Source organism: Sus scrofa, chromosome 7 (assembly GCF_054392235.1).
Source record: "Sus scrofa isolate SSC_HxYL_T2T_F1_AM1 chromosome 7, Sscrofa_HxYL_maternal_Yorkshire_Landrace_v2.0, whole genome shotgun sequence".
Taxonomy (NCBI): domain Eukaryota; kingdom Metazoa; phylum Chordata; class Mammalia; order Artiodactyla; family Suidae; genus Sus; species Sus scrofa.
Window position 1 is genome coordinate 33382858 of NC_139389.1, and position 19045 is coordinate 33401902.

At 40.3% G+C, this 19045-nt stretch overlaps 1 protein-coding gene across 1 annotated transcript; it reads left to right on the top strand.

Annotated features, from left to right (window-relative positions):
- The first annotated feature begins 141 nt into the window (after window positions 1-141).
- On the top strand, window positions 142-5759 carry SLA-DRA (MHC class II DR-alpha). Its single transcript, NM_001113706.1, is given in 5 exon segments — window positions 142-294; window positions 2977-3222; window positions 3666-3947; window positions 4248-4413; window positions 5357-5759. Coding segments are annotated over 4 exon segments (759 nt in total). The 5' UTR covers window positions 142-218; the 3' UTR covers window positions 4403-4413; window positions 5357-5759.
- The last annotated feature ends 13286 nt before the right edge of the window (window positions 5760-19045 follow it).

The window sequence follows — 19045 nt, forward strand, 5'->3', positions numbered from 1 at the left end:
AATGAACAAAGCATCCCCTTCCTGGACCCTTTGCAAGAGTCTTTCCTTTAGCAACAGATGTATCATCTCAAAGGATTTTTCTGATTGGCTGCAGCTCAACTGATTTTAAATTTTAATCAGTCAGACCCTGGGACACCCTGCATTCTCTTTGCTTGTATTGCTGTCCATCCTGACCCACCATAGCTCTACCGACCCTCATCGAGGCATCTAAGGAGAAAATGACCATACTTGGGGTCCCAGTCCTAGGATTTGTCATCACCATCTTGAACCTTCAGAAATCATGGGCTATCGTAGGTAAGTTCTGAGAGAATCTAAGCGAGGGGTAGTAAGTTCTGAGAGCATCAGAGATGTGATGCTCTGGTGAACATTTGCAAGACAGTCTTTGGAGTGAAAGAGAAGTGTGATGGGTACTTATGTGGGTCTAAACCTAAAATGATAATAACTTGTAGTTGTAGGAGTTCTCGCCTCCCCACAAACTGAAGGAGGCCAAGTTCAGATTAGAGGAGGAGAACTGAGTTGTATATTGATAATACCACTGACTTTGATTTCAGCCAGAAGGGAAATAGTTTCTGGCAGGATGAACAACGTATCTCCCTGCACTTGAATTTTTCACTCTGGGAAAGTATTAAAATTTAAAACCTCACTTATCTTTGTGAGGATTAAATCAGAAAAAAATATGAGAATTTCCCAGCACCTGTTCTTAGCTCTTTTTGCCATGGTAGCTATTTTTTGGCCTGTGGATCCTGTCAGCATATTGGGAGCACAGATATTGTATGGAAGAGGGCTAGAAAAGAAAGTCACCGCGAAGCAGCCATCTACTCAAGGAAGGAGGAAGGGCAGATGTGCTGCTATGAATTGCATTTCATTTTCTGCTTCTTGGGACAGTGGTAGCTCCAATCACAATGGATCTTACAATGATCTTGGGTCACTGTTCCTTAGTAATGTTCCTGGGAGAGTAGAAAAATGAGTAAAGAAGTGGAGAGTCTGATATTATTGTCTGCCATCTCCAGAGCAAATATTGTGCCATTGTGACCCCCAAAGAAGGTGGCAGGTCAATCGAAAATAATTAAAGTAATAACTCAGCTCCAAGACCCACAATGACAGTGGTAGGTTTCTGTTGCCCATATAAGAGCCATAGATGAGGAAGCTTACCAGGAAAGACAGCTTCCCTTAGAATGGAAAGAGGCAGTTAGTGTGTGTGTGTGTGTGTGTGTGTGTGTGTGTGTGTGTGTGTGTGTGTGTGTGTGTGTGTGTTTATAGATGCAAATGCTAAGAAAAAATCCCTCCATTTATCAATACACAGTTGAATTTTAAAAACCGCCTCTCATATACGTGCACCACAGAGGCAGCATACTCTTCAACTGTAGTTTTCTTATTTCGAGTTGATTATTCTCCTGGATTTTTCTATCAACCGTAATAGAAGGACATTTTCCCATAACAACAGATTCCATCAGAGAACATTAAGATCCAAGGGAACATTGGCAAGGTCCATCCAAATGTAATCCTTCCCTCAGAGGTGTACACGGTGTGGGGGTGGATCCAGGAAGGTGGGCCTTCTGTGTCACAAGTTCTCAAAAGTCTCAAACTTAATCACGTGGGTGCCACAAGCTCCAGTCACATAGTCCATGGGTCTTGTCTTTAAACACAAATCTTTCTGACCCTAAAGTACTTGTTATAATCCTGATGTTATACCAAGAAATTACTTTAGTCTCATTGAATCTTTCTTTAAATTTTATTTTTATTAGAGTATAGTTGATTTATAGTGTTCTGTGAATTTCTGCTGTACAGCAGCGTGACCTAGTCATACATACATATATATATTTATACATATTCTTTTTCTTATATTATCTCCCATCATGTTCTATCCTAAGAGACTGGATATAGTTCCCTGTGCTGTACAGTAGGACCTCATTGCTTATCCATTCCAAATGGAGTAGCTTGCATCTACTAACCCCGGACTCTCCATCCATCCCACTTCCTCTGCCCTCCCCTCTGGCAACCACACGTCTGTTCTCTAAGTCCACGAGTCTGTTTCTGTTTCATAGAGAAAGACAAATGCCATATGATATCACTTATATGTGGAATCTAAAATGTGGCACAAATGAACCTAGTCTCATTTAATTTTAAAAATAAAGCCAACCTGGAAGCAGAACCACAGAAGAATATAGTGGGAAACACACACACACAAGATCACTAGGTAAATAAGTAGCTGAATGAGAGTTCAAGATTTAATCTGACTCCAGAGGTCAGAACCCAGCACATGGAGAACAGACTTGTGGTTGCCAAGAGGGAGGGGGAGGAGGGGGAGGGAGTGGGGATTTGGGTTAATAGATGCAAACGATTGCCTTTGGAATGGATAAGCAATGGGATCCTGCTGTGTAGCACTGGGAGCTGTGTCTGGTCACTTGTGATGGAGCATGATCATGTGAGAAAAAGAATGTAAACATGTATGTGTGACTGGATCACCTTGCTGTACAGTAGAAAATTGACAGAACTCTGTAAATCAGCTACAACTGTAAAAGTAAAAATCATTATATGAAAAAAAAAAAGTGTTTCTCTCTTCTTAGAGTTACAAAGCATGCCCGTGCTTCTGGCTTGAGGATATTTAATTCCTAGATCAAGAGAGTAAGAGAATATTTCTCTTTGAGGAGCTGCTGCTGGATTTCTAACAAGGGAATCATTTCACAGACAGTCACATGGAGTCAAAGGCTTCACGAGACTCTGGGTTTTCAGCCTCATTTCCTTCATCCATCCTCCCTACACTGTCCCTTTGCCTCTGCACTCCCAGCTCTGTTTACCATGAACATCCCTTCCTCAGGCTTCATCTTCCCCCTCATCTGTAGGCTCCATCACTCTTCCATTCCACCTGGCCCTCCCCTTCGCCACCTCCTGCCTCCACGTTTGTGTCTCGCATCCTGGGTTCTTCTTCATAGCCTTCTCTATTTTCCACCCTCATTCCTGCTCTTGTCTTTTCAGAGAATCACGTGATCATCCAGGCTGAGTTCTATCTGAGCCCTGACAAATCTGGCGAGTTTATGTTTGACTTTGACGGTGATGAGATTTTCCACGTGGATATGGAAAAGAGGGAGACGGTCTGGCGACTTGAAGAATTTGGACATTTTGCCAGCTTTGAGGCTCAGGGTGCACTGGCCAACATAGCTGTGGACAAAGCCAACCTGGAAATCCTGATCAAGCGCTCCAACAACACCCCGAACACCAATGGTACCTGTCTCTACTGCACTCCTGGACATGGGATTTAGAGCTTTAAGTAGATGTTCAGTTCTTTGCATTATGTTATTGTGACTTACTTTTCCTTCCAGGGGCCTAATCTTGCCATAAACAAACCCCAAATTCTCATGCCACCATCCCAAGAACCTCATGAGTTTGCTCCTTTCTTGCTGTGCTCACATCTTGTCTCTGCCATCCACTGTCTCTCATAAAGTCGTTGCCCCGCATCCATGCCAGGGGGTCCAGAAATGAAGTCCTGGGCTATCTTATCCCTTAAGCTTGGTTTCTGTCCAAGGGGGCGGATTTCAGAGCTAGGTATTATCTGGGACCATGGCATAGACTCCAGGGCACAGTGTCAACTGCGTTTTCAGCCTTGCTGGGAGGGTGCGAGCCAGTGCTAAACAGGGAAGGCTAATTTCCGTCACCTGTTCTCCCAGTACCTCCAGAAGTGACTGTGCTCTCAGACAAGCCTGTTGAACTGGGAGAGCCCAACATCCTCATCTGTTTCATCGACAAGTTCTCCCCGCCAGTGGTCAATGTCACCTGGCTTCGAAATGGCTCCCCTGTCACCAGAGGAGTGTCAGAGACAGTCTTCCTGCCCCGGGAGGACCACCTTTTCCGCAAGTTCCACTATCTCCCCTTCATGCCCTCAACCGAGGATGTCTATGACTGCCAGGTGGAGCACTGGGGTTTGGACAAGCCTCTTCTCAAGCACTGGGGTAAGAACCATCCCTCAGTCTCCTTTGTTTCATGGTTTTCTCCTGTAATGCCTGCCTGTGCCTGGTGCTTTGGGATCCTGAGTTCCCTGTTTCATAGCAGCTGCTCCAGTTCTCATCCCTGGTCTTGTCCCACTGATCAGCTTTCCACACTTCCAGTTGTAATTCCCGTAATACATCGTTCTGTTCTCTCTTATCTAATTGCTTAGTAACAATTCTTTTGACTAAGTATTCTCTATTTGGCCCTCAGTGCTCTTCCCTACCGTATTTATTACGTCGGTGCTCTGCTTTCTTTTTCCCCAGAGTTTGAAGCTCAAACCCCCCTCCCAGAGACTACAGAGAACACCGTGTGTGCTCTGGGCCTGATTGTGGCTCTGGTGGGCATCATCGTCGGGACCGTCCTCATCATCAAGGGTGTGCGCAAAGGCAACGCCACTGAACGCCGAGGGCCTCTGTGAGGTGCTTGCAGGTGGGTTTGGTGTAGTCAGAGGGAGACATGCATGCAATGAGCCAAGGAAAGGAAGCAGAGTGGAGGAAAGGGCATCTGGTGCCTTTAAGGGAAAATGGCTCTTGATTTTTCTTGGCTGAACAGAATCAGACATTGGTGTCATCTGATATCCCAAAGCCTCACAGTCCTACCTCTTTCCCTACATGGGTGCCTAAGACCACACCTTCTGTCTTGGAAATTATCTCCTGTACTTAAACGAATTGTTTCACATTAGAATACTGTGTCTTAAAATCTGGGACGGTCAGCTTCCAGATTTTTTTTTTTTTTTTTGGTCTTTTTGCCTTTTCCAGGGCTGCTCCCACAGCATGTGGAGGTTCCCAGGCTAGGGGTCGAATCGGAGCTGTAACCGCCGGCCTACACCAGAGCCACAGCAACGTGGGATCCAAGCTGCGTCTGCGACCCACACCACAGCTCACGGCAACGCCAGATCCTTAACCCACTGATCAAGGGCAGGGACCGAACCCGCAACCTCATGGTTCCTAGTCAGATTCATTACCCACTGCACCACGACAGGAACTCCAGCTTCCAGATTAAGACGCTTTCTGGTTTATATTTCCTGAGACAGGACCTCAGTTCTGAAACATTTGCAGAGCTTCACTCATTGGGGTTTAGGTTAGACTCAGGGTTTGAAGTGGGAATCCCTTGGAGACCCACGTCTGTGTTTGTGCCTCCATTCTGATAAGCAGTGTCAGAAGCTCCCGGAGGAAGCAAAGCAGGGTCTGCTCATTCAGGCTCACCTGGGAGGGTAGGTAAGAGTGGTTCGTGTTGGAAAGGTTGCCTTTACTAGAGGTCAGATGGATATTGAGAGACGTTTCCTAAGTCAAAGGATTAAGAGTGAAGAGAAAGGAATCTGAAGGTAAGAGCTCAAAATAACTCCATAGTAACTTTATGTTTCCTGCTACAGGGAATGGACTTTGTTAAAGATCAATGAAGATATTTCCTCTTGAACAGCTTTACAAACCCAGCGATACTCCAGCTGTTCACCTCCGTGAAGACAACTCTCCTTCAGCACTTTCCAGCCCTGAAGCCACTCTAAGTGTTGATGCCTTCTTTAATCTTCAAATTCTAACATCTGGTTATTCCCTGTTTGTTACCCCTTCTTGTGCTGGCTTTCCCTCCATTTCCACAGCCTTTTTATTATCACCGTGTAATGCCTTTGGAAGAGATCCCATGGGATCCTTTCTCTGCTATGAAACCTTTTGAATGTTCTATGGAGGCATCTACTGTATACTTATTACTTGGAGTTTCTTCCAACTGTGATTGTGATTTTTCTGAATACAATAAACTTTGAGTGGGCCTTAGGTGGAGTTTTTGGTGTCTGAGCCAATTCTTCACAGGGACTGAGGAATATATGTGATGCTTCCATCCTGAAATGTCTGGATGTCGAATGTGTCTTATAAGCTCTGTAAGTACTCAGAATTATCCAAGTTCACTGGGGCTCAGTCTCATTTTGAGGAGCTGCAAGCCACCCAGCCGCTGTGGTCCAGCCCTCATATGGAAAATACTAGAGTAGGGTTTATATGTTGAGAGATGATTTCGCATCAGGATCATAATCTGGTTTGGGTTCTTAAGCCTCCAAGTCACTGAGATATTTCGATCTTCAGTAGAGTGAATCTCAAACCCTAAGATAGAACTCTGATAATGGGTGAGACAGATGGTGGGAAGCAGATGGTGGTGGAGTGGTGAGCAGAATAGAGGAGCCTCTGTATATGACAGGATTTGCACATCAATACCATGCATCTTAGACCTAAGGAGGCATGAAATTGGACATTGAGGATTCGCATTACCCGTTTTTTTAACATAGACTGAAGCTAATTTTTATTACATTGAGGTATAATGGAAATTAAAATAAAAATGCAAAGTAAGTAGATAACATGCTTAGTAATTATAATATTGCACATATTATAAATTCCTTTATTTTTCTTCAAAATTTTTACAGCTTATTGATAAAAATCTGAGAAGTAAAACAAAAACAAACACAGATCAAGGCAGCATGACCTTGAAGGGCAGCAGAATACGCCACTTCAAAGCATGCCTCTTCGGTGGAAAGATTATTTTGAACTAATACGGTGGTTTTAGATAATATAGATTACTTGTTGGAAGAGCAAGGAAGAGTCTGTGCCATGGCAAATACCTCCTCCTGTACCTGATCCACACCTCTGGAGAGGTTTCAGTGGAGGAGAATTGAGAAGAAATAGTCTACAGATATGGAGGCTCCTTATGCACTACTCTTAGGACAAGTATCCAGGCTCCTTTGTTGTGGATAGATTATCCATATAATACAGATAGGTGGTCACTAAAGAATATGTCACAATTTTTTTTAAGGGACTTGGTCACAGAGACAAAGCTAACACCCTTCCTTCCTCCTCTCTGCACTCATAGTGTGTACTTCTGTTGGGTGTTCCAAGCCCAAACCACAGGAGGGCTTCGTTCACAGTATCAGAGCTGCTACCCATGAGCCTCCGGGGAACCACAGACCCACCACACTGGATGACAGGAGAGGTCCGGGTGCAGGGAAGCAGGCAAGTGTCACTTAGTGAGCACTAGGACCCTCCCCCACCCACATCCCAAGTGACACCAACCAAGGGACTCATTTCCTGTGCTGGGTGATCTCGGGATGGAGAACCAATCAGCATCAGAGATGGACCACATCATCAGGTGCTGGTCAGAGACTCAGTATGAAGCTTCTCTTCTGAGACTTAGAATTTTTTTCATAGAGAGGATGGGTTTTTTCTTTGTTTTCTGTGCTTTCTCTCTCTCTCTCTCTCTCTCTCTCTCTCTCTCTCTCTCTCTCTCTCTTCCTTTGTCTTTTTAGGTCTGTACCCATGGCATATGGAAGTTCCCAGACTAGGGGTCAAATTGGAGCGGTAGCTCCCAGCCTATGCCACAGCGACAGCAATGCCAGATCCAAACCACTTCTGTGTGTATGTATGTATGTACGTTATTTTTTATTTTCGTCTTTTTTTTTTTTTTTTGTCTTTTTAGGGCCGCACCCGTGGCATATGGAGGTTCCCAGGCTAGGGGTTGAATCAGAGCTGTAGCCACTGGCTTACACCACAGTCACAGCAATGCTGGATCCTTAACCCACTGAGCAAGGCCAGGGATCAAACCCACAACCTCATGGTTCCTAGTCGGATTCGTTTCTTCTGCGTCATAACAGGAACTCCTCAAACCACTTCTGCAAGGTACACCACAGCTTATGGCAATGTCGGATCCTTAACCCACTGAGTGAGGCTAGGGATCAAAGCTGTGTCCTCATGGATACTAGTTAGGTTCATTACTGCTGAGCCACAATGGGAACTCTTGAGAGGATTGTTTTAATTTAGAACCTGAAAGGTGTAATACAGGTGTATCTAAAGTATTTTAACTGGTGTGACCTGATATGACAGAATTATATCTGTTGTTCAGAGTATAGTCTGTTCTGCCAGATAGGGGGGTCTCTGATAAACCAAAGGAAATTGAAAGGTAGTCAATAACTTAACCTGATTGAAAAAGGTTTTCAGAGTTGTCTCCTGATGCCAAGTTAGTGGCACCTCCAGGATTCACAGAGAGCAAGAGGCTTAGAGGAGATGACCCACGTGGAGCTGAAGACGGTGAAGGCACCTTTGCAGCACTTAAACCTAGCAGTGTGATGAGGCCAACTGTGCAAATCGAAGTAGGTGGGGGACTGAGAGGTCGAGAAAGGACTCGAAGTACACCTTAGGCACAATAGTTCTACTTTAGAAAAACTAAAATTTTATGTGAAAGGTGTTAAATTCCTTATTCCTGCTTCCCATTTAAATTTCTTCTTTTTTTTTCTTTTTGGTGAAATGTCCTTTTATTTCTCATCTTCTCTTGCTTTATCCTAAAAAGAGATGTGAGAAGATGTTACTAACGAACATATTACAGAGTGTTCAGTATACAGAACATATGGGAAAACTATGAATTATATCATTTGATGTAATAGTATACATATAATTCTACTTTTTATTAATTTTATTAATATAAATATAATATCTCAGGTTTAGAATGGATTTTAAAGGACGAATTTCAATCTAAATGTCTTCATTCACACTCCACCCCAGTCATTTTTTATGTGCCTTAATATCCCCAGTAACAATACTCACCATGCTACAATAAAAAGGGTTAAAATTTATTGATCGATTTTTGCAATTTTACTTTTTACCAAGAATTATACAAGGGCTATTTAGACATCTATTTTAAATTTAATTCTCACATCATCTCAGTGATTTAAGTATCCTTTTCATCCCTACAGATGGAGAAAATAAAGAGACAGAGGCTAAAAACCTTTGAGGATACAAGACTTGTAAATGGTACGAAACTTGGCTCCAAAGGTGGAGCCAAGTTATATGTCACTCAGACCCCACAAGCTCAGAAATTGTGTCATAGCACCTCACATTCAATTTCTGAAGAAAATAGTGCACTAATATTGAAATAGTTTTTATCACTTTTTTCATGGATATGCCTATCAATAAAACTACTCCTTTTTAATAGCTGATAGTATTTTATAAAAATTGAGGCTACTTCAGTCCAGCAGATCTAGTTCCTCCATAAGATTCCTTTCATCACCGCAGTTACTCTCCTCTAGAAATTACAAAACTTGCATTGACCTTATGGAATGACACCCATAACTGCCCACAAGTCTCTGTCTCATTGAAGAAAACAGTGACTTTCAAATTCCCAAATCTAATCTATTTTTCTCAATCATTATTTCAGATTCATCAGCATAAGGTGGTGCAAATTTGAACATTCTGAAATAGAATAAAAATGATATCTCCCTTGCTTTTGAAAAATATATTTCTATTAATGTGGAAAATTTAAAATTTCATGGAAATGGGAGTAGAAATCACTCTTGGCCCTGAATTAGAGAAGAAACTTTGTTCCAAGTGTTCAACAATAATTCAGTACTACTGGAAGTTGTACCAGTGTAACCATGAGAATATCAGCTTTAACTTGCGAAAGACAGAAATCATAATTTACTCAGAATTAACAAATTGTGACATGTGGTAATCTGGAGACGGCAAGCTAATATTCATCTTAGATTATAGGATAAAAGGAATGGCAACGGAGTTTCTCAGGCTAGGAGTCAAATTCGAGCTGTAGCCTCCAGCCTACACCACAGCCACAGCAACACGGGATCCGAGCTGGCTCTATAACCTACACCATAGCTCAGGACAATGCCAGATCCTTAACCAACTGAGCGAGGCCAAGGATTGAACCCACAAACTCATGGTTCCTAGTTAGATTCATTCCCAGCAGCACTGGATCCTTAACCCATTCAGCAGGGCCAGGGATGGAACCCACATTCTCATGGATACTAGTCAGGTTCGTTAACCACTGAGTCATGCCGGGAACCCCCTTTTTTTTTCCTTTTTTTTTTTTTTTTTTAACAGTCTCTGCTCTTGTTGCATGAGACCATAGATTTGTACTTATAGAAAACACAACACTCTTGGGAATGGCCATAGTGACATCAAAGGCATAGACTTTTGTTGAGCAACAGCAAGTTGAAATTTATAGTTTTACAGAATGTCTTGAGTCCCACCGATTGTCACAGAATAGGACTCATTTGTAGTAAGCCTGAAAGGTTGCAATCAATTTGAAAAATGGGTTCTAAGTTATCAGGAAGTCAGCATAGAATGACTGTCCCTTGTCCAAGTAGTCTAGATGTATTCTCTGTAGTTTTCAGAAAGCTAATTTGAAATTTAGTGAGAAGCATGTCGGTGGTTCCTCAACTGAGGAAGAATATTATTATCAAGAAATGGTGAGAGTAAAGCCAGCATCATGGTAGAAGGAGATGGTCCTTTTGTCTGTCTCTTTTAATCTAAAATCAATGAAACATCCACAATTCAACCACGGTGCCTCTGCCCAACACACTAGGTCACTGGAGAATTCCACGTCTAAAGGTGGACTGGAACACACAGAAAAGGTGAGCTGGGGGAACAGTAAAAACGGTGCTTGGAATCCTGGACCACCATCCCCAGAGGCCGAGCCTGCAGCCCTAGAGAACCCAGCAGCTTCAATGGAAGCAGAACACATGACTCCTGCCTCCTCACCCCAGTAGAGCCTACAGCTACAGGGAACTGGGCAGAAGAGGAAGCTGGCCTGCAATCCGATTCCTCCAATCACAGATGTGCCCACAACTGAACCACCAAGTCCCACAGCTAAGGTGCCAGCAAAACCAATAACCCAGATATGGCAGAAGCACCCACAACCCTGGTCTCCCATTACCCTCCCTTCCCGTTGCCCACAGTGGTGGTGTCTGTGGTTCCTGAGACCCTGGATACCATAGAAGATTGACCTTACTCCTTTAAGAAGGATACTATTAGTATAATGGTCTCAAAAAGGAAGAAAAGAGAGCAGAGAGTGTATTTAAATATATAGTAGCTGAGAAATTCCCAAATCTGGAGAATCAACTGGATAGACAAGTCCGCAAAGCTAACACCTAACTGCTTCAATGCAAATAGACTTTCTCCAAGACACATTATATAAAACTCTCAAAAGTCAATGACAAATAAATATTGTAAGGGGAGCCAGGGAAAAAAAGATGGTAACCTACAAAGCACCCCCCCCCCCGCGATTCAGCTATCAGCTGATTACTCAACAGAAATTTGTCAGGCCAGGACAGAGAGAAATGACATACTCCAAAAATATTGAAAACAAATAAGAAGTGTCAGCCAATCATACTCTATTGAGCAAAGTGATCATTCAGATATGAAGGAGAAATAAAGGCTTTCCCAGAAAAACAAAAGCTGAGGGAGTTCATCAACACAAGCATGCCTTATAAGAGATGTTGAAAGGGCTCTTCTACCTGGACAAAAAGGCAATAGTACACAAAACTTTGAGGAAGGTGATAAATAGAATCAGAAAATTGAACTTTATATCACAACCGATTTTTAAACACTTTATTATATCATAAAAGTGAAGAAGGGTGGGACCAATTAAAATATAAGTATTTCATGTGGTATCAAACTTGCAACATAAAAAGGGATAATTCAAGACAACAAAAGCATACAAGGGGAAGAGGAAAAGGATGGAACCTCTGCAAGCAAATGAAGATATGGTGCTATGAGCAGAAAAAGGACTAGTTTATCTATGAGTTGTTTTCTACAAACCTCATGAGAACTATAAAACAAAAATCTAGAACAGAGACATGAAACAGAAAAAAAAAAAAAGGAAACGAGAAAAACCTCATGCAAAACCGAAAACGGCAGACAGAAACACAAGGAAAAAGAAACAACGGAGATATAAAGCAACAAGGAAAAAAAGAGAAGATGAATTGTCAGTTCTAAGTTCTCATTATCAATAATAAACCTAAATGTAAATAGACTTCAAGTCAAAAAAGGTAACAAGAGACAAAGATTGACATTATGTGTTGATAAAGGGGACCATTCATCAAGAAAATATAATAGTTATTATTAAGAGCATCAAAATATATGAAGAAAGTATGAACAGACCTGAAGAGGAAAATTGACAGCAACATAATAACGGTAGGGGATTTTAACATCCCACTTATATCAATGGATAGATATCTAGACAGAAAATCAACAAAGAAACAGAGAATTTAAAGAAAAAAAAAACATTAAACAAGATGGATTTTGAATATTGGTAAAGACATTCCATCCAAATGCTTCAGAATACACACTCTTCTCAACTGCACATGAAACATTCTCAAGGATAGCATATGCTAAGACACAAGATGAGTCTCAATAAATTTAAAAAGATTCAGATCACAGCAAGCACCTTTTCTGATCACAGTGATAAGAAAATAGAAATCAACTACAAGAAGAATCATAGAAAAATCACCAATATGCAGAGACTGACCAACATGCTACAGAATAACCATTAGGTCAATGAAGAAATCAAAGCATAAATCTTTTAAATATCTGAATATAAGTTAAAATAAAAATACGAAATATCAAAACCTTTGGATGCAGCAAAAGAAATACTGAGGGACATTTGTAGTAATACAAGCCTACCTCGAGAGACAAGAAAAACCTCAAATAAACAATCTAACCTTACACATAAAGGAAGCATAAAAAGAATAAATGAATCCCAAAGACAATAGAAGAGAGCAAAGTTTAAAGATATGAGTGGAAATAAATGAAATAGAGACAAAAAATACAACAGAAAAGGTCAAAGAAACTAAGAGCTAGTTTACTGAAATGATAAATAAAATTAACAAATCTTTTTTTTCATGTACAAGTTTTTATTTCTTTTGAGTACATGACTAGAAGTAGAATTACCCAGTCACATGATAATCCCATGTTTAACATTTTTTAGAAATGACCAAGCTGTTTTTTAAAATAGCTGCAATATCTTGCATTCCAACCATCAATGTACAAAAGTTCCAATTCCTCCACATTTTCACTAACACTTCTTTTCTTTTTTTTCAATTGAAAAATGGACAAAAGACCTGAATAGACATTTCTCCAAGGAAGATATACAGATGGCCAACCAACACATGAAAAAAATGCTCAACGTCACTGATTATTAGAGAAATGCAAATTGAATCTTTTTTTTAATTGATAAAGACTTAGCTAGACTCACTAAGAAAAAAAGGAAAAGATCTGATAGATAAAATCTGAAATGAAAGAGGAGAAATAACAATGGATACCACAGAAATACAAAGGATCATAATGGATTATGAACACTATATACCAACAAATTGCACAACCCAGAAGAATAGATAAATTCCTAGAACCATATGACCTTTCAAAACTGAATCATGAAGAAATAGAAACTCTCTATTTTTTATAGGCCAGCCACTAGTACATAGATTGAAAGAGTAATCCAAACATCACTAATTATTAGAGAAATGCCAATCAAACCGACAATGAGATATCACCTCACACCAGTCGGAATGGCCATCATCAAAAAGTCTACAAAAAACAAATGCAGGAAAGGGTGTAGAGAAAAGGGAACACTCTTACACTGCAGATGGGAATGTAGGTTGATGGAACTGCTAAGAGCAGTGTGGAGATACTTTAAAAAACTAAATATGAGAGTTCCTGCTGTGGCACAGCAGGTTCAGAATCCAACTGCAGTAGCTTGGGTCACTGAGGAGGTGTATGTTTGATCCTGGGTCAGGCGCAGTGGATTAAAGGATTTGGCATTGCTACAGCTATGGCATAGGTCACAGCTGCAGCTTGGATTCAGTCTCTGTCCCAGAAACTTCCATATGCAGCAGGTGCAGCCATCAAAAAAAAAAAAAAAACTGAATATAGAACTACTATACGATCCAGCAATCCCACTCCTTGGCATATACCCACAAAAAAACCATAATTCAAAAGAGATACATGCACCCCAATGTTCACTGCAGCACTCTTTACAATAGCCAAGACATGAAAGCAACCTAAATGTCCATCCACAGAGGACTGCATAAAGATGTGGTACATATATGTACAATGGAATATTACTCAGCCATTAAAAAGAACATCATAATGCCATTTGTAGCAACATGGATGGACCTAAAGATTATCAAACTGAGTGAAGTAAGACAGAAAAAGACAAATATCATATGAGATCACTAATATGTGGAATCTAATAAAAATAATACAAAAGACTTCTTCACAAAACAGAAAGACACAAAGATTTTAAAACCAAATTTAGGAGTTCCCCTTGTGGCTCAGCGGAAACAAAACTGACTGAAATCCTTAAGAATGCGGGTTCAATCTGGCCTAGCTTAGTGGGTTAAGGATCTGGCATTGCTGTGAGCTGTGGTGTATTTCACAGAAGCGAAATTGTTGTGACATTGCTGTGTCTGTGATGAAAGCCAGCAGCTGTAGTTCCGATTTGACCCCTAGCATGGGATTTTACATATGCCACCGCACCTGTGGCCCTAAAAAATAAGAAAATAAAAAATAAAATAAAACCAAACTTATGGTTACCAAAGGGGAAATTTTGCGGGGGAGGGATGCACTGGGAGATTGGGATTGGTATATACACACTAATATAGTCAAATTAATCAGTAACAGTGACCTACTACATAGCTTGGGGAAATCTATTCAACACCTTGGAGTAGCCTACATGGGGAAAAACTCTGAAAAAGAATGGATGTATATGTATATGTATGGCTGATTCACTTTGCTGTACACCTGAAACTAACACAACATTGAAAATCACTGGCACGCCAATAAAATTTACATTAAAAAAGAAAGAATAATCCAAAATCTCCCAAAAAACAAAAAATCCAGGACCAGATGGCTTCACAGATGACTTCAACCAAACATTCGATGATTTAAACCTATTCTTTTCAAATTATTCCAATAAACTGAAGAGGAAAGAATGCTTCCTAACTCATTTCACGATTCAACATTACCCTAATGCTAAAACCAGATAAGACAGTACACACAAAAAAATGACAGGCCAATGTCTGTGATGAATATACATGTAAAAATCCTCCACAAAATATTAACCAACCAAATGCAACAATACGTTAAAAGGATCATATCCCGTGATATGGAATTTAGTAGAGGGATGCACAGATGTTTCAACATCTGCAGATCAATCAAAATGACACACCACATTAAAAACTGAAGGGTAAAAATTACACGATTATTTCAATAAATGAAGAAAAAGCATTTGAGAAGATGCAACACCTATTTATGATTAAAATTCTCAGTAAAATGGATATAGCAGGAAGAGAGCTGAATATAATAAAGCCTATATACGGCAAACCCACAGTTTACATCATATTCAACAGGAAAATTTCTAGCAATTTTATGGATGTGTGCATCTATCAACCCAGTCCAATTTTTTTTTTTTTTTTGCTTTTTAGGGCTACACCCACAGCGTATGGAGGTTCCCAGGCTAGAGGTCAAGTCTGAGCTGTAGCCACTGGCCTACACCACAGCCACAGCAACAAGGGATCTGAGCCATGTCTGTGACCTACACCACAGTTCAAAGCAACACTGGATCCCTAACCCACTGACTGAGTCCAGGGATCAAACCCACAACCTCATTGGCTTGTTTCTGCTGCGCCACAATGGAAACTCCAACACAGTTCAATTTTAGAATATTTCCATCCTCCAAAAGTCCTCTGTTAAAGTTAATACCCACCCTTATCCCAAACTCTAGAGACCCAATTTTCAGTGTCTAAATTGGCCTTTTCTGATATTTCATGCAAATAGAATCATATGAGAAGTAATTATTTTGTGTCTGGCTTATTTCACATAGTATAATATTTTTGAAGTTCATCCATTTTGCATCATGTTCTTTGGGGGTTGCTAAATAGTATTCCATTGTACACACACAGTACAATACGCTTTCCATTCACTAACTCAATGGTTTCCAGCTTTGTGTTATAATAACTAATATTGCTATGAATATTTGCACATATATATTTGTGAGGTATCTATTTTGTTCAAAGGAAAGAGTTCAGGATATATCTTACAAACAACGTGAAACTCTCTGTATTCATCTAAACCTCAAAAGTTCAGGGATCTGATTCTGGATTCTGTTTTGTGAATGTATATAACAAACAATGAATCAATGCCAGAGAAGTGCTTAATAAAATAGATGTATAATAGTTTTCAGCACTTTTTAAAGTGAGCAATTCCTAACTATGTGCCTTTTTGAAAATTTCCCCTGGAAAATATATTTTTCTTCATAAAATTAAGAGCCAGCCAATGTTCTAAAATCAAATAAATAATCCTCCTGTTGCTTGCTTTTTGAAAGGGAAGGGGTCCTTTATGGCTGATGTTTAAGCCTCAATGCTAAAAAAAAAAAAAAAAAAAAAAAAATAGTACTGTACCTGAAAATCCTTCTCTTTACCCCACTGCCCATTTCTCTCTCTCTAAAAAAGATGATTTGGGGAGTTCCCTTCGTGGCTCAGTGGTTAATGAACCCAACTAAGATCCATGAGGATGCAGGTTTGATCCCTGGCCTCACTCAGTGGGTTAAGGATCCAGCGTTGCTGCGAGCTGTGGGGTAGGTCACAAATGCAGCTCGGATCTGGCATTGCTGTGGCTGTGGTGTAGGCTGGCAGCTATAGCTCCAATTCGACCCCGAGCCTGGGAACTTCCATATACTGTGGGTTTGGCCCTAAAAAGCAAAATTAAAAAGTAAAAAAAGTAAAAATTAAAAAAGATGATTTTACACTTTTTCTTCCATTATGCACCAGGAAGAGGCAGGCCCATATACTGTATGTGCTATACAACATATAAAATATTGTTTAATATTGTTATGCTATACAAATCTCAGAGTTTGGCCTGAACTGACTTCTATAATCCATGGTCCTCCTAAAGTAGGAGGAAATGAGTCTACTAAGAATACTCTGGAAGTTTAGTTGCTCCTTATGAAACCACATGAGAAGTAACAGTTCTCTTTTCCTGCCTTTAAGCTCATCGGTGATGCCATTGGCCTGATGAATTGACCAAATCTGGAGAGTCCCTACCTTGGGTCTCTTTGTCTCATGAGATAATAAGTTAAAGAAAAATGAAGCCGATTAGATTGGATTTTCTGCTACTAGTAGCAGAAAGTATTTTCATAGTTATGTTCATACCATATTCTTTAATTCTGCCTTACACTACAGCTCACATTATAGGGTCTCAAGTAAAATGAGACACCTTATTTCTTTATTTCAGAACAAAGTGACAGTAAAGTTGCAACCCTGGGCTCAAACTTTGCCCACTGTATGCACATGACTATTGGCTTATCAAATTCCTACAGGATGATAACCTGTTTCACGCAAATAACATATGGTAAATTAACACATGTAAAAGCAAGCTTTGAATTTGCTTGAAAATAAAACAGTAGAAGTGTTCAGAATTTCACTATTATTTAAAAATAGACTTCAGAATCCACTATCTACCTTTTAGATTTGATTTACATTTGAAACTGACTCTTCAGAAGGAATGCAATAGAAGAACTCATCATATTCTTTTTTGGGGGGAACCCCCCCCCAGCACTCAGGTGTATGTAGGTTCCCAGGCTAGGGCTCTTATCGGAACTACAGCTGCCAGCCTACACCACAGCCACAGCAATGCCAGATCCAAGCCGTGACTGCAAACTACTACACAGCTCATGGCAATGCCAGATCCTTAACCCTCTGAGCAAGGCCAGGGATCAAACCTGCAACTTCATGGTTCCTAGTTGGACTCGTTTCTGCTGTGCCATGAAGGTTCAGAACTCCCTCATCGTATTCTTAACTAATTTAATTACCTTTCTCTGAGCCTATCCAACTCCTTTATATTATTAAAGTCTTTGGAATTTAGAACTATATACTTATTTACAATTACAATTTCACAATCTTTTACGCCAAGGTCAAAAAAAGTTTGATTTTCTTTTCTAGCTTGTTTCCTATTACATACTTTTTGTCAAGCTTGTTTCAATGACTCCAGTTTTAGTTTTTATGTATTGCCTTGTTAAACTTTGGATTTAAATTTTTATTTCATAATATATTTGAATGTTCCTCAAGTTAAAACTATTAAATAAGATATATTCAAGGAGTTCCTTTGTGGCTCAACGGATTAAGGATCCAGCATTGTCACTGCAGCAGCTCGGGTTGCTGCTGTGGTGTGGATTTGACACCTGGCCCTGGAACTTATATATGCCATAGGCATTGCCCCAAAAAAAGTATATTCAAAAAAATCTAGCTTTCATATTTGTTCCCTTCAGCCTATTCTCTCATTTGACCCTAAATGCAACTTTTTGTCTTTTGCCTTTTTTTTTTTTTTTTAAGAGTAGCACCTGCGGCATATGGAGGTTCCCAGGCTAGGGGTCGAATCAGAGCTACAGCTGCCGGCCTACACCAAAGCCACAGCAACGCCAGATCTGAGCCAAGTCTGTGACCTACCCCACAGCTCACAGCAACGCTGGATCCTTAACCCACTGAGCAAGGGCAGGGATCAAACCCACAACCTCATGGTTCCTAGTCGGATTCGTTTCTGCTGCACCACGACAGGAACACCAAGGCAACTTTTTTTTCAAAGCTTGCCAGAATTTCTATTTACAAATGTAAGAAAATTAGATAGGTAGGTAGATAGATGATAGATAGATGATAGATAGATGATAGAGTGAACAGCAATAGCTATATATTCCTATTCTCCTTATTAAACAAATATTGTTGTGCTATACGAATCTCCTATAGCTACTCAAAGTATATTTTGGGGATTATTCCATAGCAGTGGTTATCATTTTTCTTCCAGCTACAGAGCATCTGATTTTTTGCATGAATATTATGTATTCATATATTTTCCTTAGTTTCCCAACATGGTTTCTGATTTCTGCTAAGATAAGATCCATAAGGGATTTTCCAACAGTAGACAGTAATTTTGTCACACAATCTGGAGGGGCTCAGAAATGCCTCTCATCAACTAGAGCTGTGCCCTTGATCTGAGGCTTTCTAAACCCTATTTAGGGGGAAGAATGCACCCCAGACAAAGAGTCAGCATGTCATTTATGTTAATCTGAGGGACAAAAACAAATATTCAAATGCTGAATCCCACCATTAGTTGTCTTAAAAAAGATGCACAACCTAAAATTTGAGAGTTAAGTTTTATTGGGGGCAAAATGAGGACTATAGCACAGGAGGCAGCATTTCAGAGAGCTCTGAAAAACTGCTCCAAAGAGGCAGGTAGAAATGTCAGTACAT